Source organism: Lipophrys pholis, assembly GCF_963383615.2.
Source record: "Lipophrys pholis genome assembly, chromosome: 14".
NCBI classification, from domain to species: Eukaryota; Metazoa; Chordata; class Actinopteri; order Blenniiformes; family Blenniidae; genus Lipophrys; species Lipophrys pholis.
Genome location: NC_137633.1, coordinates 6,017,032 through 6,041,439, shown reverse-complemented (window position 1 = coordinate 6,041,439; position 24,408 = coordinate 6,017,032). Strand labels below are relative to the sequence as shown.

The window sequence follows — 24,408 nt, the reverse complement described above, 5'->3', positions numbered from 1 at the left end:
TTAATGGGACTATAGTGAGCAAATAAAGTACTAATTGGGGCATTGAAAGTTACATATCTGGTACTGACGAGGGTGAAGCTGTTAATTATATGTAAAAAAAAAAATAAAAAATACAACAATCACATCCTAAACAAGAGGCCACAGGGCATTTATTGATTCATCCATGTGCAACAACGGACAAAAACATGTCACAATGTTACATTCACTCCGGTTTCTTCTCAGTTACAGTGGTGACATTGTGTTCAAACCGCTCTTTTTCAAACTAGCTCAAGTTTCATTTAAACACAACAGGAATGTCATTTCAAGGCATTAAGAGATCTTTTAAGAAATACTGGGACGACTCAAGTTACACCAGCGGCCCTCGTCTACCTAGAAAATATTGAGGTACAATATTGGAAAACAAAACAACATAATAATAATAATAATAATGGCACACTACAAGTAGGCTATGCAGAACACAGCACAGGTTATACTTGCTGAAGGTGCAGCAAACTATTGTTGCACTTCCTCATTTGCGCGTACGATCTCTCATTCTGCAAACCAACAGCGTGGGATTCATGCGAGAAAAGAGGATGGGGCTTCTTAAAGGGGACCTACTGTGTCCCTCTGTTTTCTGCCGTGTTCATGCAGTTTAAACAGAAAATATCATCACCTTTGGGGAGAAAGATTAGGCTTCAGAGAGACTCATTTCTTGGTACCTTCACCGACTCCAGACACCTGATGCTGCATGCCAAGGTCACCTATCAGATGGATGCGCATGGTCATCTGCTTCCAGTACATTCAAAGCATGGCAGCAGCTGAAAAGACAGTGAGGCCGGCATCAAACTACAAGCACCCGTTGCTTGTTTATACCATCACCTGCTGCAGACATCGGACATTCCAGGTATAGCAAGTGCTAAAATTACAATGAGCCTTGTGGCAAAATGTCAGCAGCACAATCTTGTCAAAGATTGACTTAATTCTTGTCCAGACACAGGGTATTCCCAACACTGCAACAGCCAAGCAGGCAATGAATCGGGTGTCAAATTACACTGCATGTCACTTGATCAAACTGAAGCAGGTTTAATAGCGAGGCTAAAGCTGCCGGAATCAACTTGTTCCAGATCCAGAGCAAAGATCCAAAATCATTTGTGGAAAGTGTGAATCCTGTGATTAAGCAACAGTAGGTCCCCTTTTCACTCTGACCTGAACTACAGCGAGACACGCCCACTAGGAAACGCACATCGTCAAAGTGTCGATGATTTGCCTGCACTCATACACGTTTGTTTTCGCCCAAACTTATGTGTAATAAGATGCATGTAGGAACACGAAGAACGGCCCTCCTGACAACGATTTACTGACACATCCAGAGACTCAGCGTGCCGTGTTTTAGCATATGATGTTGACCAAGAACCTTAAGAGATGTCCGGTGATCCCAGTGAAGGAAGAAACCCTGGAACCATTTGATTGTCTTACATGCATTTATTTATTTATTTATTCATTAATCTGAAGCTAGAATTGAACTCAGCTCTCAAAAAAGCTTGGTCTTGCTCATGTACCACCTCCTGTTCTGCAGTCCATGCTTGCGTTTTTACCCAACCACACGATGCTTTCACAGACTCCAAGCGTCCTTAGAAATGTTGGGTTCGGCCGGTTCCACCCTCCAGACACTACAGCGTGGAGAGTGACGGGCGGGCGGGCGGAGGAGGGGTTATTCCTGAGTGTGCGACAGTCCACCAACCAAAGTCTTTCAGCTTGGTCTCACTGCAGAAGCCACAGAAAGCAGCCGTCTGGGAATGAAGAAAGAGCGAAGGAAGGGGAGATGGGGGGAATCATCCGGCGGGGTTGGTTTCCTTATGAGCCAGGAGGATCCTCAGACGGGGTCATGGGGCTGCAGGGGGGCACCGTACTCAGCGAGCGGAAGGCGAAGATGGAGGGGTCGTAGGTGTATCTTGGCGCAGGGCGGCTTCCATTCAGATTCTGGGGACACAACGAGAGAACAGAGAGGATTGTTTATGGAGCTGTCAGAAATAAGTGTCTGGGTTAATCCGGGCCTCCAAGAAATGGCGAGGATTACCTGCCGCTGTCCTCGACTCACAGTGGTAATGCTCAGTTAGGGTCGAGACTAACGTGAGCTTTTTCTGTCCCTCTGTGAGCGAACACCAGCGTGAGAGCTAGTTGGACCACTTTCACACACTTTTCTGTTTCTACTTTTCGCAGCAGGTTTAGAGACCCCCCCCCCACACTTGCAGAGAACCCCTCCTCACTCCACAATCCTCCTGGCTCGGCGAACCCTCTATCTAAAATTAGCCCTGGTCATTTTCTTCCCCGCAGGAAACGACAGGAAATGACTTTGTTGAATTTGGCAGTGAGGCAGCACTTTCTCCAGAGCGGCTGCTGTTGGTGGGTTTGGGAGAAAGTGCACCCAGACACAGGAGCTGCGAGGAGGCGATCAACTTAACCAAGCCATCAAAATGTCTCTGCAAGCAAGTCAGTTTTTTTGTAAATAAAGTTCTTTTTTTTTTTTTTTTCCCACACAGAAAAAAACAAAAGTCAAAGTGCTTCACCATGTGACACCATAAATGTAATTACTTCTCAATCAAGATATGGCCTTGTAGAGCTGGTGCATAATAACAAACTTATACCTCAGGACCCTAATATTTATAGACTGAATACATTTAACCTATTTTAATGCCTTTCTTTGACTTTTATGATCATATTGACTGCAGGTGAATGCAGAAAAGACTCTGAGGCCACCAGAGGTTCAAAGTTGATTTCTATTGAAATTGTTATATTATCTTGGGTATAACAGACAGATACTACAGATTTAAAATGATATAATCTTAACAACACCCACAACAAACTACCTACAATTGGCTTGGCATGATAATGGGCTTTGATGCGGTCCAAGGCGTTACCCTTTGACTACAAGTAAGAACCTGCAAGAGGATATCTTTGCTCCTCATACCTCACTGTGGACGACCAACGAAGTCCCAATCTTCGCTTTAATAAATTGATCTTCCTTTGCAAGCCCACAATGGGAATGGTCACATATTGATTTAAATAGAAGTTAGTCAAACACATTATCCAAGAAAATCAGACAAATTAAACGAGGACCAACCACAAAGTCCAGGTTCTTACAGAGACTTTTTTTCCCCCATGCCTCCTGTTTTTATGCTTTGCTAAGTTTGTACAAATGTCAAAGTTTACAATCGTACCTCCCATCTGTGATATAAATATAGACAACTAAAGAACAGAGAACTTCAAGTAATTTCTGGAGGAGCCTCTTGTGAGAAACTTGGTTGTTTGGGATTAGAGTCTCGGATTGCATGTGTCTCTTCAAAGAGTCGATGGAAGAATAGTGGATCTGTTGTATCGATATATAATACAAAGAATATTTGTTCACAGCAGACAGCAGAAACAGTTCCGGATGGGCAAACTATTTCGCACTTTGTGCAACTGCGTAGGGGAACCGATAAAACAAAACATAGAAAAAAATGGCCTCATTGTTTCAGCTTGCACAGCAACAAATAATCATCATCACTGAAGCTGTGTTGTTTCCACATGATGGGCGTTCACATGTTGTTTCGCTGTCGCTTGGTGTAGTTTGAGAGCTCCTATAAAAACTCAGCACTTCATGCTACATAACTGAAGCCCATGTTTTTAATCAATCAAGTATTTGCATTAATATTCAAAATCACACCAACCATATCAAGTACAAATCTATTTGTATGATTCATCCAACGACATAAAGCAAAACGAATAAAGTCGTCAGATGGATGGTAGCCACACAGTAGTTTAGTTGCTCTACAGTTGGTAAACTGGACTGAATGAATGATTGATAAATCAGGATGTGCATGCTTGAGGACTGACTGATCCCACTGAAAAATGCAGAAGGTGCCAACTGTTGATGGAAAAGTACCGACTGAGATCAGCACACGTGAGGCTACAGGTGTTGCCATGACTTCAGCCGACATCTACAGGGATCCAGTGCTAATAACTGAGGAGCAGTATCTCGGTGACAATTCCCAACTCCGCTTAAAGCTGTCTTACATTACCCCCCCCCCCCCCAAAAAAAAGAGAGGGAAGAGATGTAAAAAAAACAAATTACAGCCCCAGAAAAAGTTACAGTGCATTTGATGGATGAGAGCTGTGTGCTAAGATGTTCTCCATATGGTAGCTGCAGGTCGATCCAGCAGTGCAGAGGGAGTCATCCATCAGGACGCCTTCATATCCATGCTCTCACATCTGCAGTGAGATGGACGCTCAGGCTTCTGAGGGTTCAAACTCGGTGCAAATCTCAGTGTCTGCACTGGAAAGCTGGGTTTAATAAAACAATAAAAATAAAAATGAATTGTTGGAAGGATTCATTGCTGTTATTTTGCCCGGTGTCTTCTCATCCGTTGAGTTTGTAAAATGTAAAAGTGACATTGGAGAAGTCAGGAAAACCTTGAAGTCACATTTTTTTTTATTATCTATTTATATTAAGAGATGTATGTAAGCATTTAAACATACTAGAGTTACAGTCCTGGATGTTCTCATGAAACGTTACATACTTTGGGGCAAAGCAGCAAGGGATAAATCTCAACCGTATTTTTTTTCTCACAGACATAACAAGCCCTCTCTAGGTTGACGTGTATGAGAGCATACGTCCCTGAATGGAAATGGAAATTAGCAACTGCTCGACACACCCTCCTCCTTCGGTGGCTACACCGATGTAAGGAAAGTGGAGCAATGTTTGACCCAGACACTAAACTGTAGGAGCCCCGTACTCAATAAAAGCTAAAGACAGGAGTACCCAAAGTCAAACCCAAGCACGCAGAGGAAGAACATGCAAACTCAATACAGATCCACAATTTTCTCGATACTACGCTTTTGTTTTCTATTCTGTTTTAATTCAAGAATATCTTTCAGTCGCAGACCTCTGTTCTTGAAGGAAGTCAGTGCTTTAAAACTTCACTTATAAACAGGATGAATGTGGAAACTCATTAGATAGATGAGAAAATGTCCGACCATTTCACTTCTTGACTGATTTGTTTCATACAGATTCCGTTCCTATTTTATATAGGTGTCTGAAACGCCTCAATCAAAACCCTTGTAGCACATCTTTCTTCAGGTTAGTTTCCTTCCCCCACTACGTTTCTCTCACCTCAATCAATCCTCACCTTCCTCTCCGCCCATTCTTTCTAGCAGCTGAAACCAGACGCCGTCACTCTCGGCCTCTACAGCCTGGGAAGCTCCCATCAATACACTCGTCTATTCACCTCCAACCCCTGGAGGGGAAAAGGCCTCAGCAGCAGCTACAGTGGCCAAAACAGTGTGTTTTGCTTCTGCTTCCTCGGGCCCCCCCCCCCTCTTTAAAACACACACACACACACACCATCAACACCATCGACCTCTTCAACCTCCTGTATAAATTCCCATGCTTGAATGCTTGAATACAGCCTCAAAGCTGGGGCCCCCGTCCAGATCCAGTGTCTGTCCTGGATCCTGGCCAGGAAACCGAGGGTCGACGGATAAAAGAGAACGACAGGGAGGTAGGCACAGTACGGGAGCGACACAAAAGGTGGAGAGAGTCTACATGAGCTTCCAAATGGCTCATCAATCCAAAGACGACTTGTGTGCTCGCTTCAAATAATAACAAAAATAAAAGAACGAAAGAAAGAAAAGCTCGGAACTGGAACAAACCCAGTTGCCCACAGACGTCACTGACAGAGACAACAACACTAGCAGCTACACCAGCGAGAACACAGGATAATGAGCAATATCTGTGTGTATCAGCGCAGCTAAACAGATAGCAGCCGGCCAGGCTATAAATGGAAGATGACTCCATCCCTGGAAATACACCACGAGGGAACCGTGAACACTCCACCTCCTCTTCCTCCTCCTCCTCTTCAGCTCGAACGCTCATCACCGCTCTCTTCTTCTTCCTACAAACATCATCCTTTCTTTTTTTTTGTACACACGTTTGCACCTGAGTGCATATATGGAGGATTCCAATGTACAGTTGGTGAGTGTATACATAAACAAGAGTTTGATCAGGTTCCACTGACACTATCCCACACAACCTGATAATAACGTCACTCTTCTCGCCACACTGTGCGTCCGTCTGGAGTGTCCCGCTCCGTGCCAAGATGCTGAGGATGGTTCCAGTCCGCTCGACAACTACAAACAAAAACCATCCCTCTGCACGGTTGTGGCGCTAAGTCAGGATATGATTACTGGAAGTTGTGTTTGGGAGTAAAAACACTTTGAATGAAGATCAGTCGGGACGGGCAATTTTTGGAAAGTACCTTTGTGTTTAAGAAGCTATTACGTGCAATTCTGAGACCACTAAGTAAAAAAATAAAAAATAAAAAATAAAAAACTGGGCTAGTAAAGGCTCTTGAGTGGGAACAAACAAACCGGGGGTGGGAGGTGGGGGGGATTATTGTTCTTCCTTTTTAGTCTTACGCATTGCTGGTTAACAGAGGTTTGGCTGGGTTCTGCCTGCAAATAGGTGCCATCAAGCTTTCAGGTGCCTCGGGCATGGCTCTGTAGCTCGCAGGGCATGGGAACAAACGCTGCGGCCAGATGCTGTCCCAGTATGCAGTTGGATGGAGATCAAGGTGTCGGCGAAAACGACAGGCCGGGTTGTTCACGGGGGTCGAGCAAGTTCGCAGTCTGTAAGGTCCATGTGTACAGCAGGAACCTTCTGGCCTTGTTGATTTCAATCATTTACTTGTTAAAGCTAAAAGACAAGCAAGGGAGAAGAAGGCAAAATCTTAACAGAGCAGCAGGAAAACTACAAATTATGTAGCTTTATGAATTTGTCCCATCTGTACAAGCAGAGCGTCGACCAGACTGGAAAGCGGGAATGTTCCAACGCTGGAGTGGGAGAATACAGCTCAACACATCCCACCTGGGAAGTGGGAGGTTTTTGAGAGCTCAGAGAAGCACGTCTGACGTCGCTCAGCACAGCAGCGGCTGCATTTATTGTTCTTGATGATTCACTCTGTAGTCACATTCATGTTTTTGGAGCGTCACAAAGTACAACAATGACAGACAATATGCACTGAGTGGGAACAGCACTCTCTGTGCCTACCTAGTTCGCCAGCTGTGTTAAGTGTTTCCTCAGACCAAATCTGTACAACGACAAATGGAGAAATCTGAGGCGAACGCACCTTTTATCTCGTCATTTCATTACTGTGTAGGTTTAAATGGGCTGTCGTCCAACTTGGACGGAGGATATTTCTAAGCGCATGATTGACCACCATTCCTTCTGACAGCTCTGAAGTCAAAGAGTGTTTGATAGGCTCCACTTTCTCAAAGTCAGCTGAACTTGATGATTCAGTATAAATGGTTGTTGTCCATACTGCCTCAGAGTCAGAGGAACAAATAGAGTCAGTGAGAAATTGGTGTCCGAGTCTCACAAAGTGAAGCCTATGATAATACATCAGTAATATAGTGTTTACTATCATTCCTGTAAAACAGAAAACCTTCTTGCCAGAGCAGCATCAAGCCTCCTTTCCTGGATTGGAGAGTCTTTGTGTGGAAGCAGGTTATACACTGTGGTAACGTGATGTCTTTTATAGAGAAACAGAAGTGTCCATTGTTGCTTTTGAACTGCTGTTTATCTCTGCAGTCTGCAGACCAGACACTCAAAGATGGTCAAGTTAAGTATGGCTGAGGACATTCAACATATCATTATGTCTCTCAGAAACTCAGAGGAATGACATGACTTGCTTCTTTGAGAAGCATGACGGGTTAAAGACGCAGCCCGGAGGATCCAGCGAGCACAGCAGGAATTGAACCTGTGACCTACCAATCAAAATCTGGATGGGGTCAAAACTCGTAACTTTGCATATATATGTAATTGCATAAATTACAATGAATCAACGTGGCCATTTTTACATTTATAGCACTTGTGGATACTTAAACATCAGCAGGTGAAAACATGGTTTAATGGAAACCCTTATATATTGAGCAGTACACCCGATCAAAAGTGAAAAATAAGTAACATTATAAAAGTAAACTTACCCGAATCTTTATAATCCGTGTTTTCCCCCCGCAGTTCTTTTTGAGCAGCATTTTCTGTAAAGAACAGGAAAGCAGGATGAGAGCGGGACCAGGGTAAACACTGAAACCTTCAAGAAACTTTCACGTGTCGCATAACAAACATTTTAAGTGAGTTCATTTGTTTGTCTCAGAACACTAAATCAGTTCACAACCTTTAGTCTAACATCGATCTTCACGCGAGGTCAGCGATGTACAGTATATCGTGACAAGGAGCGACACAACGCTGACAGTCAATTAACTCAGGATGATGAAGGAACTGAGGCAAATCCAGCTGTCTCACTAAGCTAACAGTTGTTCAATGAAGCTTATGCAATATCCTGCCGCCCCCCCCCCCCACCCACTCCCCTCCACGTCCAAGCAGCTCCAGCACTGTTCTCAAAAAAAACAAAAAAAAAAAAAAAAAAAAAAAAAAACAGTGGGGGTGGAGGGACCACACAATCATGGAATTGTCTGGAGCTGGGGAGGTAGCTTCTAAGGGGGAAGGGAGCACAGGAAAGAATGGAAACACAAGACTCCTGCTGTTGTGATGTGGGAGAGAGCTGGTGCGCACTTGCCCTCCTGCTCACCTCCTGCTGGCTCTTATCGTTTTGGTTGTTTTGGTTTTTTTTGTCTTCTTTCAATAGCTCTACTGTCCTTTTGGAAGCAGGCTGCTTGAGTGAGAATGAAAATATTTCAAATTCATCTTCTGGACAAAGCCAACAGACACGCACTGATTATGAGTAACTGCATGTTTGAGCCACTTTAGGGGAAATGCATCCCTTTGGCCTCCGTTAACATGATGTGCTAGTCATTGCTATTGTTCAATAGCAAGATCTCAATCAGACTGCAGCAGAATCGGCCTGGCCGCCAACACTCCACACCGGCCTCTTCTTACTTAAACCACAAGCGTTCACGTCCAACAGGTCATGACTCAGCCGGTCATAAATAGTTTTGGCTGGGATGTGGTTCTTGGTGTCGCACCATGTGTGTCCGCTGGACATTGACCCTTTATCCTGTAACTTTCAGTGACTTTTCCAGTCAGAAATAAAGAACCTTATCCCGAGATATCTTCCTCCTTTGGTTGGACTTGTTTAATTGATTCACACCGAGTTGCATTGATGTGGTGTCGTGGTGAGCTGTCGGCACTCGGTGGGTCACAGTTTCATCAGTTAATTGGGGAAGATGCTCTAACACCTGGATGTTAGCGTTTCTTTAAATAAAGGATTAATGAATTAATGACTGAAAGCTAACGACAGCCTCACAGATCACCGGTGTTCTTAATACAGACCAATGTTCATGTCCCACTTCTAGTAAACAGGAGTTCAGTGTGAAAGCAGCAGAGAGCCAGCTCAGGGAGCAATGATAATAGGCTCAAAGAAACTGTGTTACTAGTGCCTGTGTACAAAAAGTAAAAAGAACTTAACGAACACTAACCTTCATTAGAAAGTATCGACATCAAACACACTGAACACAAATTCCGACCGTTTTTTGTTTTTTTCAAGCTTACATTTAATGCAGCACCTGCCACACAAACCGTTGTTCCTCCTGTAATAATTTGAGCACAACAATGACACAGCCTCACATCAGCAACTGGACAGGGATTAGCAAGCGAGAGGGATTAGCTGAGACTAAAAGAGACCCAATTACGGACCCTTCTACCCTCCTCTCTCGAAGACTGCAATGTTGGAAGTGATGCAGAGATTTGCAGCTTTTGCCGTGAATTGGTTCAATCACCTGTGTGCAACTGGTTGGAGTGACAGTGGCTTCTTGGATCACAGCAGTGATGCTACTTTCAAGAGATAATCTATAAAATCTCACAGCGTCCCTGAAATCATTAGACTTGGAGCAGCCCGACACGGCCAATACACGCACTGCAGCAACCTTTATAGTACCTTAAAAGTGGTAGAGAGGCTGAGCAAAACATTCGACCTTTCCTGGTTCATACTAATGACACTTTCAGAAGTGGCCAAAACTCTGCCATTGCTGGGGTTACCCCACTTCATCATCACACTTCAGTAATATGAAACCTCAAAACTCAAAATAAGTGTCGTCTCTGTGAAAGTGGATACATTTTCCTGATGTTTTGTTGAAAACATGATGCATGTTGATTGATGATTATGGGTGTGACAACAGGTTAAAAAGATTGCCCAGTTTTTAACCCAACTCTCATGCAGTTTAGCGACACTTTAGCTGTACGTCAGAAACGATTCAATATCGAGAGGATTGATATTCCAACTTACAGTGGAATAACTACGCAGCAATCCCACCGAATATGACTCTTTGCTCGTTTGACTGACAGAGTTTGGAAGCAATAAAACATTTGCATATGCATTTTGTTTCCAAATACAACATTTATGTAAACCAATGATCTAGAACACAAAACAAAATTGTTCAAGTTGTTGCATTTCTCACACATCCTACTTAACATCCTACTTACACTTCTCCTCCTCCTTCCAAAAACTAAATCCCCTCTGGTTCTGACACCTTAAAATTGCTTCTTTTTTTTTTTTTAACAACAACAGAGTCCCGCATCCCTCCATCTTTGGCTCACAAGCCCCAGGAGAGCATGTGTGGAAGACGCCTCACGATGGCGAGGCGGGCTTTGTGGCTGGGAGGTGTCCAGCTAAAGGGTTAACGGGAGACTCTCTGACTGTGTCTGCTGGCTACCTCTGCAGGCCCCCTTTTGTGTTCAGTGCAGCACCTCCCATTCCACTTGACTGAGTGTGCACACACTCTCCCACATATAGACGCACACACAATCGCACGCACACACACACAGCAACCTCGAAGAAGGGAGGATGTACGCATGCGGACGCAACCACACACACTCTTCCTTTTTTTTTTGTTGCTGCTGCCCGCTGTCTCTCATCATCTGTTCTTTCCCTCTAAAAAAAACCATGTGGACATATGGACCCCTGAAACACACACACACACACACACACACACACACCTACCCTTTCCCATCCATAGTGTAGGCCAACAAGTCTATTGGATTTTAATGATTAGTGGACCAGCTTCTCCATGACTCATTAGTGGCCGTCGTTTTTCTGTTGTTTATTTAATCCTCTCCTTCTGCCTCCACCCCTCCATCGTTTCCCCTCGCCCACCAGCCTTTGTGAGAAACGAGGGCGGACATCTGCCATCCGTGCCTCCCTCTCCCTTCATCCCTCTCCAGCCAGACCACCGAGGTGGCGGGCGTCCGGCTATGGAAAGGGAAGACTTTGTTTGCTTGTGCGGGCCGCGTGCACTTTTGTGTGACCATATGCGTGTCTGCGTTTGAAGCAGTCGACACGTTTTTTTGGACCAAGTCCTCGACCCGAGATCTCTGTTTGATCAGCTTGGGATGGCGCTCTCAAGCTTCAACTGCAATTTGGTACTTTTGAGTGGGACGTACAAACTGCTACAGTGGCAGGTTGATAAATTAAATTACATGTAACAACCGCATTCTTGTTGCACTGGTTGATGTTAATCAGAGACCTGGAGTGACACCGGTAAAAGTCGAAGTGGTTACTATGCAGACACCACCTACTCACAACACTTACGTAATAATGTGTGACAATCGTTGCTTTATTATGAACACGGGCGTTGATGCAACAAGTTAATCATACTGAGGAGAAAACAGCCTGTTAATGCCTGGGAGGCGATCACTATAGTAGTAAAATAAACTGGATTAGCACTTACTGAGCGCTCTAAGAACTAATTTGTGAAGCCATTTTAAACTAACACATGTCTGTGTACTAGGAATGTTCCTGTGAACTGAACGAAACTTTGAATTAAGACTCTTTCACTAGTTTAAAAATATTGAAAATTAAATAAAAAATAATAATAATCCAACCTGGAATACAATGTGTCTATAAAGACATCTATAAAAACTGTTGTTGTTTAAGTACAAGGAACTCTGTATTGTGTACTACGCTGGATCATTACCATACACAAGTTAAGCGAAGAGTGTATTCCAAGGTTATTGCCTTGATAAGTGGCGTTATCGTTCCGGATAGATAAGAGCTTCACCATTATCTAACTAGCCGGAGTGTTTCTACCGAGCAATTGTTTTATACAAAATGATTGCGTTGGCGTGGTTGTGCATTGGTCCAAAGGAATGCTTATGTGCATTTAGACGTTTGTTAATGGCAACATATTACCATGATTTTATTTTCGAAATTACAATACAGCCAACCTGGTCTAGTTTAGCAAGATGAGATCTCTTTATTTTCCTATCACGCCCTGAGAAAAATGCTGTTTACCTGGGTACTGACTTGTGGAGGATGAATGATTTCTAACTTCGCCTAAAGAAGAGGCGGTCAATGCGCAGATAGTAAAATTGCTGACTGGATATTTATCTGTTTAGTTGAGTGGCAATGTGCAACCCAAATGTTTACCAAAATTGTTTCTGCTTATTAAAAATGTCATGTATTAGGTCATGATTGGAGCCACCATAGCAAAGAAAAAGCAATATTGATGGGCGAACTGAGGATTCAGCTACACATGCCTCTGCATTGACCACTATACACTGGATGGTTTTTTACAAACTTTGATCAGAGGACAGGAAGTTGTGGTTAATCTATTAAATTTTCTATATACAGGCAAAAAGTTTCTGGCACCATTGCAAGATGTGTTCTTGATATCAATGTTCAAATGTAATCTGCTCTGTCACACTGGCTATATATGTCACAGTGTTTATTACATCCTGGATCTAAAGCATTGAACCGTAGAAAACACACAAGAGTCGATGCACACATTATTCATTTCTAACTACTAACCTGTTGCATTTTCTCCAAGTCCAGACTGGGTCTCCCCGGCTCCCCGCTGTAACTGTGTCGATACTTCCTGTAAGGTGCTGATTGGTCAAAGTGGGTCAGAATGATAGGCCGCGCCACGGGTTGCACCACCTGCAGCTGAAAGCGCATGGGGGGCGGCCTGAGGCTTCGCGGTGGACTGGAGCTGAATAGCACGGGGCTCGGTGAGGCAGCCAGGCAGGCGCCGGGCTCCACCAGCGGCCTGGCTGAGGGGGCGACCGGCGACCGGCAGCCGCAGAGGTCCCGCACCTCCTCGTCACTGGAGGCGCTGCTGTGGTGATCGCCATGCCGCTGCGGGAGGGACGATACCCACTTCCTGCCGTCGCCGCGGCTGATCCGCTCCAGTTCTTCCTCTGAGGAGTGACGGTCCAGGTTGGCGTCTAGGAGGAGGCGGAGGCGTCGTAGCCGCGCAGGAGAGAGGGGACCTTGGTTGTGTTGCTGGCTGGTGGCCAAAGGGGTGAGGGCACAATTTCTCCGTCTCTCTGGATGAGAAGGTGGAGACATTGATGAATAAGTAATCTAATTTCTTTTTAATTTGCAAACAGACATATAGGAAATTTACTGTAAATCATTTAGAATAATGCAACTACAAAAATCCAAACAATCTAAATAGTGACAAATAGAAATAATTCAGAACAAAATTGCCTGAAAAGTAAAGTGGACATAATCACGTTTTGATGAAAAATTAATTGGTTAATAAAATCAGATTACTAATCACAATATACAAATAAACTAGCGACTTGAGGGACGCATTGAGATAAAAAAATAAAAAATAAAAAAAATAAAAGACTACATGACGACCAGCACAGATCCTCAACTTCCTGTTTCAGCACTTCTTCTCAAAAAGTTTCATAGTCATCATTTCCTGAACGTAGAAGAAATGCAATGACGGCAGCGTGTGAACATTAAAACAGCAAGTAGGACATGGAGAAAGCTTCAGGCTGAGCAAAACAAGTACCAAACACCAGGCACCAAAACAAAGGCCGAGGCCAATGAGGCTCGCGCGACTGAAGAAAGTCACAATAAGGCAACAAGTGTCCGAGGTGCAGCGCGATCTTCCCTGGAGAATGTTGCGACTAGACATGACACTACAGTGGAACTTTTTGGAAAGGTAAACCAATTTGATAATTGGTGACCAAATGAAGCCCGGAAAGAACAGTCCAGCCTTCCAACTGTAAAACATGGTAGCGGCATCATCATGCTGCGAGGCTGCATTGCTGCCACTGGCATTGTACGTAAGGGACGGAAGTATCATCTTCTAGCAGGACAATCAGTCAAAGCTTATGTCTCGCAGCACAGAGGAAAAGATGGACTGTATTAAAGCAGGGATCTCAATCCAACTGCAAAAGTTGGAAAAGAGCGGAAAGTATTACTGCAGGACGTCGGGTGAACACGCATTATGTGAGTGTTGCTCAACACTGCAATAACAATATGATTTTCAATGATTATAAAGACATAAGTATATGATGCTATCGTCTTTGGTATTTGGAAGAACAAATCTCAAAGCACAGTGTTGTTTCTCCTGCTCCTAATACACACCAGTCCTCGCCTGCACCAGCAGCATTTCAGAAGGGGAGCACTTTGCTGACTTTGTTGCTTTGGGTCATTTTCCTTGATTCTTGTGCTTTTGTGCTTCTGAGTTTTTACCCTGCGGCCACCACGTGTGACATATTGTGAAAGATCTGCTTTCAACATGTTTCATTCACAATGATTTGTGTGTTATTAACTTCCTCTACCACTTCATTTTCTCCGCGCAACTTGAATAAAAGACATATTGTGCGTGAAGACAAAATGCCGAGCTGCTCTCTGCACATGCTGCGGTGCACCTGTGGCTCGCCAAGGCCACGCCCCATGTGACTTTTTAAATGTTAGACTTTGTTTCAGAAACGTTATCCACCCTGGGAGCCACCGTCGTCATTGTTGCCGATCTACTCGCGCGTGTAGAAAAACTACAGGAGGCACCTGTGGTTTTCCTGTCGTATGCGTTTCAAAAAGCTTTTTGGAGCTGCGTCGAAAATGTTGCACTCTGGAAACTGTTTTCAAAGTACTGCCGTCAGGGACTGGAAATGCTTTGCTCGTGTAAACAAACGGTCAAAACACCATGAAATTTTACTGTTTTCAGGTGGAAATATTGAGTAAAGGGTGCTTTAACGTTGAGTCATGAGTTCTTCTTTGTCCAGAGTTGCCTCATTTTGCTCTGCACACACACACTTTTTGACCTCAGACACGTCAACCTAGTTAGTAGGTGACTGACCAAATATGTTTCCATGCAGAGCATGAATGCATAGTCCAAGGAAGCATAATTCATCGTGCTTAGTCTTTTGTGACATGTTTACTGCACATGTTGATATTGTGACAATGAGAAATATGCACTATATTATGTAGGCCAAGAGGAAAATTGCCAGTCGCAGAAAAAAAAGTCAGAAGAGCTTCAACAGCTTGAATGCCTCCCGATGGAAGTGCTAGAAGCTTGTTGCAGACAAATGCAAGTTTTCCAGATCGACAAAAGTCCTGTGAGCTATTCATTAACAACAGCAACCTCAGAAATTGTCGTTTCCAGGATACATTTTTAGATTATTTCCCTTTTTTTCATGGTTCGCAGTGACTTTTTGCAATTCACACTGATGTGCAAGTACTTTTAAGTACTGTGCTTAAACAGAATCATGTGTTGAGTTTATTAAACCTATCTGTAAAAGTTTTCAAATAAGTAAGTGATTTAGATTGCCGTCTGTTTCGGACCAACATGACCAGGGTGGCAGTGGGAACATACCTCTGTCAATCTGTGCAAGCTCCTGGTTCTCCCCTTCTGAGTCATCGCTCTCTCCTCCCTCAGCACTGCCATGGTAGGAAATCTGGAAAAAGGATTCAGTCTGTATTGTAGGTCAAGTATTCAATGGCGAATTAACCCCTTAATCCCCACTGTGACCATTTCTAAATGTCCAGTTTTACATTAATTTGGATAAGATTCATGGAACCTTCACATGAAATGTGTGGAACACAACACAGATTCACTCAAGCAAATATATCAACAATGCAATCAGGACACACGAGGCCACAGTTCATCATTAGTGTTGGAACACAGCCTGTCGCTTTAAAATCAATTCCTTCTCCCCGGCAGCAGTTACAATACAGATACCCTGCAGACTGTAACGCTAAGAGTTAAGTAATGCGCCTCACACTCGGTAATTACCACTCTGAGGCTTCGCTGAGCAGCTGCCATCTGTGCTTGTGCGTGTGTGTGTGTGTGTGTGTGTGTGTGTGTGTGTGTGTGTGTGCGTGTGTGTATGTGTGTGTGTGTGTATCCACACAAACATGCCCAGTGTCCTCCCTTCCACTCATACTCACACACACCTCCTCTTATTTCTCTTCAAAAAGAGTGAAAAGAAATGTGTGTGCGTGTGTGTGTGTGTGTGTGTGTGTGTGGGGGGGGGGGGGGGGGGGGGGGGGGGGGGGGGTTAGTGCTTCGAAGTTGAATAAGAGAAAGACAATATTCAATTGATATTAAGTGGAAAATCCATCATTTAATTTGTGAGCAGCTCGAATTTGTCCCCCTTTCTCACGTCAAATGTTGAACAGCAGCCTGTTCAACGTCAGATATCTCCTTCAGTTGTCCACAACTTCATTAAGAGTCATTCCATGAACTTTCCCAAAATGGCATCTTGCAAATTCATCTAATCCTAATCCCATGAATCGAACAGTACAGAAAAGGGGACTTTTCCAGACAGACACTTGAGGAAGGCCCCATTCCAGCCTCAGTGGTACATGCGTGAGCTGTGGGATGGATTCTCAATGAACAGGCCCAGAGCCAGCATACAAGGCAAGGAGGAGAAAAAACAAAAAATTGCCTCGGCTCCGAAGGGAAGGCTCCAGTTAAACAGCAGCGATTCAGGAACTCCGCAGGAAAACCTCACCGAGGAATAACTGTGAGAAGGAAATGTATTCTGGCAGTTATTTGGGGTTTTTGTTGGGCAGCTTCCACCAAACAGCTGAAATCCAGTTAAAAGTTACTTTCAGTGAAGACGAAGGGGCGTTGGTGGTTCATAAACTTCTCATCCTGAGAGTACTCAGAAGGGATCTGAGGCTGGTCTCAGATGTAGAAATCTGGCATGATGACTGCTCATTTTTCCACGATACTTAACCATGCACAGCTACAGAGTTACTGATTTTTTTTTTGTTCGACCTGAAAGACGGAGAGATTCTGCAGCGGCGTAAAAAGGAATCACTCTGAAAAACGGATATCGGTTCAATGTGGCCTTTCACTAGTATCTCAGAGTGTCAATTAGCCCTGAAGCAGCTCATATTGTAGCTCAACCATGTACATAATGGTTTTGGATTAATCTTTTTGTGTGCAGTGTGTCATCTTGCACTAGTGATTCTTTATCTTTCCGTTTAGTTTCTGATTTTAGGATGTAGAGAAAATCCTGGATGATCCTTTGCTTCACAAACAGGCACATAATTGTGCACGCCTCTTGGGGCTGCTCTCGGTCAGAGGAGACGTGACAATAACTTCATTATTAAACATTATTGTTATAATCACAATATTAATAAAGTCAGCTGTAAATGTTGACCAAGTACTGATAGAGATACCTCTGTCAACATAACAAAAATATAATCAAAACTGGTGTGAGTATTGATAAGAGAAAATTATTCTTACTAGATTATTGATTGTAATCCTGACGTATTTCAACAATCTTCCACAGTGATTTTCCTTTTGTTTTGTATCTTAAATCAAGGAATAAACATATAACTTTAAATACTATTTAATACTATTTATTCCAATTTATCTAACCAGACTCGGTTACAAAGAAAGCAGCTGAGGTGTTTCTGCACTGTCTGAAGCATTTTATTTAAAAGCCTAACTTTGATCATTAAGGCCCCATTGACACGACAACGTTTCAAATGAAACCACACGGTTTCCACATTTTCATTTCAGACGGCAACATTTTGAAAACAACGTCGGTTTACACGAAAACAGCAGAAACTACTCAGGAGAATATGAACTGGGAGCCATGCCACTCTGGGGGCTGCCGTTGTTATTGTCCATCCACTCACGTATGTAGAGTATCAGCATTTCAGAAAAGGTGTGTTTGCCCAGTTTCCACGGAGAAGGAGGGTTTTCAAAAAGTTCCACCTTGGGAGCCATTTTCAAAACTATGAATTTTCCGTGGCTACCAGTACCATTGTCATGGACACTTGAAAATGTAAGCAGAGCATCAGTTCAGGGGTGTTTCCGACCTCTGATAGATTATGATGCTCTCCTTTTTTTTCCTTTCATCTTTTTTACTCTTACTCCTTACTTTTACATGTAATTTTATTGCCTTTTTTACATCACGGCCAGGGGACTACAGATGAAAACTAGCCTTCTGGCTAATTCTGGCTTTTTTAACCATGTGTAATCATGAGTTTTATGAAATTACACTTTTAAATAAACAAATAATACTAATTATAATAATAATACTAAAAATAGTAATTCGGCCACAATTCTCACAGATCGGTCAAAAGAGACCAGATCGGATCCTGCCTTTTCACTTGACATTAAGGCAAGATAAAACCTGACTGTGTGTTACTCAAACAACTTATTTTGAAAAGTTACCTCTGATCCGAGCTGTTGGGGGGGGGAATCCTTTGGACAGCAACACACCATTTGACAGGCTTCTCCAGAATATAAGCTCTTACTGCTTATGCAAAGCAGATTCACATCAGCAGACCATCAGAAAGTTCAACCATGCAAATCCCATGTAAGAGAGCACGTATGTTAACTCCTTCCACCCTGAGCTGCGCCTCAGCCCGGCTGACAGTTAGCGGATATCAGAACACGAGCAACCGGTGTTACTGACGCCGTCTCTGCCCTGTGCAGTTGTGAGAAAAACAATGTGTTTTCCAGTGAACCTCATCTGATACGCATTTGGCACAGAGAACCACAACAAACACCGCTACCCTGGAATTCAGTTTATGGTTAGACAGGTCGGCACGGTTCTGGGTTTGGATGGGTGACAGGAGTTTTCATTCTGCCATCTTCGACTGGAGCGCCAGTTCTCGCAGGACGTGAAGTCAACAATTCTGAAACATTATATGTGTGGTCTGCACGTTGTAACCACAAGGTGACCAACACATGGTTTATGGTTGGATTTAATCAATGTGTGCTTCACAGGGAGCTGCCATTCTTTCGCGGTATTAAAGCATACTTTGGGATTGTTGGGCTCTTCTGCGTTTGACTGTTTTTGAAACTATTGCTCTTTATCAATACTACTAGTAGTAGTTGAAGCAGTAGAAGTACTCATGTGAAAGCTGGATTTACAGAAGCGGTCGAAATAATAGTATTCCCTCCTAGTATTATTTTCTGCCAGGAAAAGAAAAACAAAAACCTTGATTGTGCTAAAATCTTTAAAAGGCTTTTGTGACATTTGTGTCACATTGATGTGACATTTGTGCAACAAATTGAAAGAATTGCAAGTCAGCAGAAAAGAGAGGTATATTTTTGAATCCTGTCTCATAAAATATGTCTTGTAATAACGTCACAATCTGTACATGTTCTTTGGTACAGTTTCCAATAATGTTAATGTAAAATTAAATTACATGTAGAATAGAACAGAACAGAACAGAACAGAACAGAACAGAATAGCTTCATAAATCCCCTTCTGAATTCTTTTCAATATGGTACATCTATCACAAACACAAAACACATTTTGAGTAATGGTTCAGTTCTGCTTCTGAAGCCTAATAAATAGCTTCTTCACACAAAACATAGGGGAGCTGTTATTTTTGTCAGCAGATGAAACATTTCTCCATACTGGACTACAATGAGGAACTTTTAAATGTTTCAATTCAATTTTAAAGCAAAAACAACCAAGAAATACTTTATTGTAATATAATTTAATATCATGACCCTCAAAATTAGATTTTCTGGTGGGTTTACTGTCTCACACTTTGTAGTGACTATAATAAAATATGAATCCATCTCGGGCTATGAGCACTTCAAACGTCTAGACACAAATTCTATTTTGTGTGTTTGCAAAATATATAGCGGTATTGACAAATGCTACAACAAAAACAAGGAAAGAGAAGGGAAGCGGATATATTTGAGCCATTAAAATGCTAATTTATGATGGCCCACTCAAATAACCGACATATATGTTAATTTTGTTCAATTTAGTGGAAATTAGTGTGAAAAAGACTTTTACCATCTTGAATTGTATTTTATTTTCACAGTGAACTCAGACAGCTACCATATGGGAAACGTACAACTTGTTTGTTCCGAGTTCTCATGGCAACAAGAAATGGTATACAAGTCTGCAATATTAAAACTTGGGACTCTGATCACTGTTGCTGTTCATAAACTCGCAAACTACTTTAAATAAAGCGACTAAACTCCAGCTATTTTCACATTAACTACAATAGCTAAAAGTGCATCAGTAAAACAAATATTTTCTCATGTGGAGACACACATTTTTTGTACTCGAGGTTCTCTACCGACACTTTCCAGATCCCCCAGAATGCATCATCAATGGCCGCCAACTGGACACAAGTATACCACTACATTTCCTCAGTCTGCGTCACTCACGTGCTCTCAGATATCAATCGACAAACTGACTCGGAATCTCGGCTACACTGAAACGCCGATTCACACTTTCTCGTGCTCGCGCCATACTCTCGCGTCGGTACGTGCGAAGACGAGATATTACAGTCTACTTGAAGTCACTCAGAGTACTCGAGTAAACAAGCCAAGTGGCTGCGAGGCTGTGCGGAGAAAGCACGAAAAACTGCTTTTGTGCATGCACGCAAAGACGCACAAAGAGTTGTGTGTTTGTGTGTCAAGAGCAGTTGAATGAAATCCTTGTCAGTCCTTTGCATCACTGAGCAGCTTGCTAAGCTGGATCAATGGCAATGTCACAGCGTACACACACTCACACACACGACAGCCAGTTCACACACACACACACACACACATCAGCGTTTCGCCGTCCTTCCACCCTCTCATGGACTCCGTTTGCTGGCTTTTAAATCACACACACACACACACATAGAAAACAGGGTTGGAGATGGTGCTTTTCATTCGTCTCACAGTCTTCCCTTCCTATAGTGCAGCTATAAGTGGTCTCGATCGGTGTAAGCTCCTGGAGATCTGGGCCCTCGGTGTACCTTCAGTCCTCTTTCGGATAACCGGAAATAGTCACTGTGACCTGAGCTGGCTGCAGTGCAGTGCAGTGCAGCAAACCTGCAATGCAAATACTGCCCGAAGAAACACGAACATCTAAACAGAAACAGAAGCCAAGGTCTGCTCCGATTGACCTAAAAAGCAGTATTGCAATATGAGCTGAAGCGTGTTCACAGCTTACTGAGGGCAGACGCAGTGAAACACGGCCATGTCTCGCTGCAGGTAACAGAGAAAGCGAACTGACAGTTAAGAGCGCATGTTGAACGGCAGCTGATCGTCTGCAAACTGAAACTAAACCACAATGCTGTGGGCTGAACAATTTGTGAAAGCCTCATATGAGTCATCATGTGGGATTTTCTGACTCTGAAGGGACTTTTCTTAAGAAGTTGACCCCCAATAGTGTCAACAGACTAACTAGTCCTGGTCTTTTTGCTATACACCCCGACAAGGACTCACCTTCCACCAAGCGTTTGTCCATGTCAGGCCAGTTTGTGAGCTTTGTAGAAGTTTACTTGTCTATCAGGAGAATCTATTGGCTGACATAGTAATAGGCCCTGATTACGCTTTACTACGTTTTAAGCGAAAACACATCGTTTTTGCGTTTTCGGCCCAGAAAAGTTTCGATGTTAGGCAGAAACACTGAAAATTATGTAGTCAGCATGTTGGGCCACTAGTGGGTGCTGTTTGTTTCTGTAATGAAACCACACACTCACATGCACGCAGAGAACACCACGCTATAAACATTAATAATGGCGAGTAGACGGACATTCTGTTGACAGGCAGAGAAATTGGACTTAGCATTTTCGAAAAGTTCCACTTTGGGAGCCGTTTTCAAAAAGTTGCTCCGAGTAAACGAACACCCAAAACACAATAAAAGTTTTCCGCTCGTGAAAACATAGTACCATAATAAATATATTGTATCGTTATTCATGTATTATCTCCAAATTTCAGTCAGTAATGTAATACCAACATGCGAGCTGCCGAAATCTGCATTAAAACGAAAATCATTTTTCAAGCTGAAAAATATTTCTTCAGTCTTCTAGTCATGCACCCGGGAAATACTGACACCAAAGTGTTCAACATGCAAGTCAAATTTGACAGCGGTTTCTTCTGCTCTGACCTCAACAAGATTAAATCAGCCATTTTCTCCTACAAGTATTTTAATGAATCACTTTTATTCTCTTCTCAACACTTCATTCACATTTCTCACCCTGGCTCATGATGGCAAGTCTCAGTCCTCAACTATTTTTCCTTATTCTTGAAGTTCCTTCTTCATTAGAGCCATTTCTCCTTTTTTCTCAACGTGCCGATTTTGTTATTCAAGGTCCTCCACATTTATGGCTTCTAAACTTAAATCTTGACGTTCCATTGGTGCAGAGGTCCTATAGCTTGTTGCATGTACACTACGACTGTTACCATAAGACGTTGGTCCTGCAGCAGTCTTCGTAGTCTTGATGCGAGTCAGGAATGTTTCCAACAGAAATACCTGGTAAATGACGGCTCGTCGAGGCTTCCGTCTGGCATCGCTCCCAAATCGCCTCCCTTGCCACACTAACCACTGTCCGGGGCAGAGCGGTAAACACAAACTAAAGTACACAATAGGGATGGCACACTTTGCCCCACTACCCCTATACAGTGCCGGGCCTTTGAAACAAGGGGCGCACTCTTGGCACAAAATGGCTGCCATGCGACTGTACAGTGGGTTGACGCACAACAGTGTTGTGGATGGAGCAAGTTAGTGACCCATGCAGGATACAATTCACCCTTCCACTCGCCAAAAAGAGAGGCATTGTGCAAGCCATGCAGGCTCAAACAGCCGAGGAGCCCTTACAGGAAGATGAATGTGGGGACAATAATAGCTCGATAAACCCCCCCCCCCCCCCCAATTTTTGGGGGCTCATCGCCACAAATGGAGGATTTGGTGAAGGTCAACCTTGAATAAGTTTCTGGAGAGTGCATGTGGCAGATTTGCAGAGACGAGGGGAGGATGCATCTCTTGAAAATGTCCACTTTGTGAGTGCTTGCGTGGGAGAATCCCGTTTGTCCTGCCACATGCAGCAATGTAGACCTTTGGTTTCTCCTTGCAAACATCTGGCAGAGTCCTGCCAGCCAGGAGGAGGGGAGTGAATTCCTTCTAACGTGGTAATGAATGGATGAGAAACAGAGAGTAAAGTAGACGTTTGGGGGCGACATGACATGAAGGCAGAGGCACAGTGTTTCTCAGGGTTAAAAAAACTAAAAAACATTTTTGGAGACAGGTAAGGCAGGAAAGGCTGCGTGTGTTTGTAATGTTTAAGCTACGTGGTCAGGTCACGAGACAGAGAGTATTTAAAAAAAAAAAAAAAAAAAAGCAGTGGAAGTTGTGAAAACAAGAGAGCTTACCTTGAGCTGGAAAGGATGAATTTCATTCAGTGAGTGTCTTCTGAGCTTCTTCGTCAGCGTCTTTAACATTTTTATGTATCTTATGGCTTTTCCCCTAACGACACAGCGACTCTTTCCTCTTTTAAACTGACATTGGAGTTGTTTAGAAAATAAAACCAAAAACTAAAAAAAAAAAAAAAAAAAAGAGCATTTAGATTAAAAAAACCACGCGGTGTGTATGATGTCGTTCTACTGCGCTAAAGGCGGCTCGTGCGCAGCTAACTTGTTACATTGGAGTTCATCACGGTTTGTTTTCTTTTCCTCTCGCTACCTCTCCTTATTCCTCCTCCTTGTTCCTCCTCTTCCTCCTCCTCTTCTTCCTCCTTCGCTGTGTAACTCCCGGAGCTTTCACCGAGAATTTTTTTTTTTTTTTTAAACACAAAAAAAAAAACCGTCGGGCTGAAGAAATTTCTAATTAATATCAACTTGTTCACACACACACACACACATTCACACACACATACACATATACGCTCGCTCACCGTGAAGGCTCCTCCACAGCCTGGGAGCGTTCTGCTCTCTGATTGGCTGAGCCGCCGCGGTGATGTCATGGGTTCCTCGAGGAGGAGGGTTGAGGGTTTAAAGCCGTACTATCTGCTGAGTTCGCTTCATAGCTGCACAACAAAAACAAACAGGACAACGGCACACGGGATCTACAAGCTGCATTGTTTATTTGTCTTTTCCATTATACTTTTAGTTTTGTGTTTTTTTCTTTTTTAATCTTCTTTTTTCATTGCTTTTCTTTTTCAGAAAAAGTTATTGTAGTCATTTTAATCAATTTAGTGAACTTTTTTTGCACTTTTTTACGCCTACACCACAACGGTGCTTAGAGCCACTGAAAATGTAACTTTTGGTGAACAACTCTCAAGGTGGAACTTTCAATGCTCATCTTGTCTCAGTGGAAACTTGGAAAAAGGGACTTTTCTGAAACGCTGCCACTGCGCATGTGCACCATGCCTGTAGTAAATCGTCTGCAGTAATAAGCTGCCAGTCAGTAGACGAACAATAACAATGGCGGCC

General features: G+C 43.2%; 1 protein-coding gene across 3 annotated transcripts; it reads right to left on the bottom strand.

The window, feature by feature from the left end:
• Window positions 1-120: 120 nt before the first annotated feature.
• Window positions 121-23,910, bottom strand: LOC308119609 (uncharacterized protein). Of its 3 annotated transcripts, none has more exons than XM_080479739.1 (5): window positions 23,350-23,910; window positions 15,583-15,664; window positions 12,777-13,294; window positions 7,999-8,052; window positions 121-1,959 (listed from the first exon to the last, which is right to left on the bottom strand). In XM_080479739.1, exons 1-5 carry the CDS (start codon window positions 23,416-23,418, stop codon window positions 1,834-1,836), a joined length of 849 nt encoding a protein of 282 aa, XP_080335865.1. In that variant the 5' UTR covers window positions 23,419-23,910; the 3' UTR covers window positions 121-1,833. The 3 variants fall into 3 exon arrangements, with proteins under 3 accessions (XP_080335865.1, XP_080335866.1, XP_080335867.1); XM_080479740.1 differs by lacking the exon at window positions 23,350-23,910 and adding an exon at window positions 18,406-18,673; XM_080479741.1 differs by lacking the exon at window positions 121-1,959 and adding an exon at window positions 5,943-6,709 and having other exon boundaries at window positions 23,350-23,891.
• Window positions 23,911-24,408: the final 498 nt, after the last annotated feature.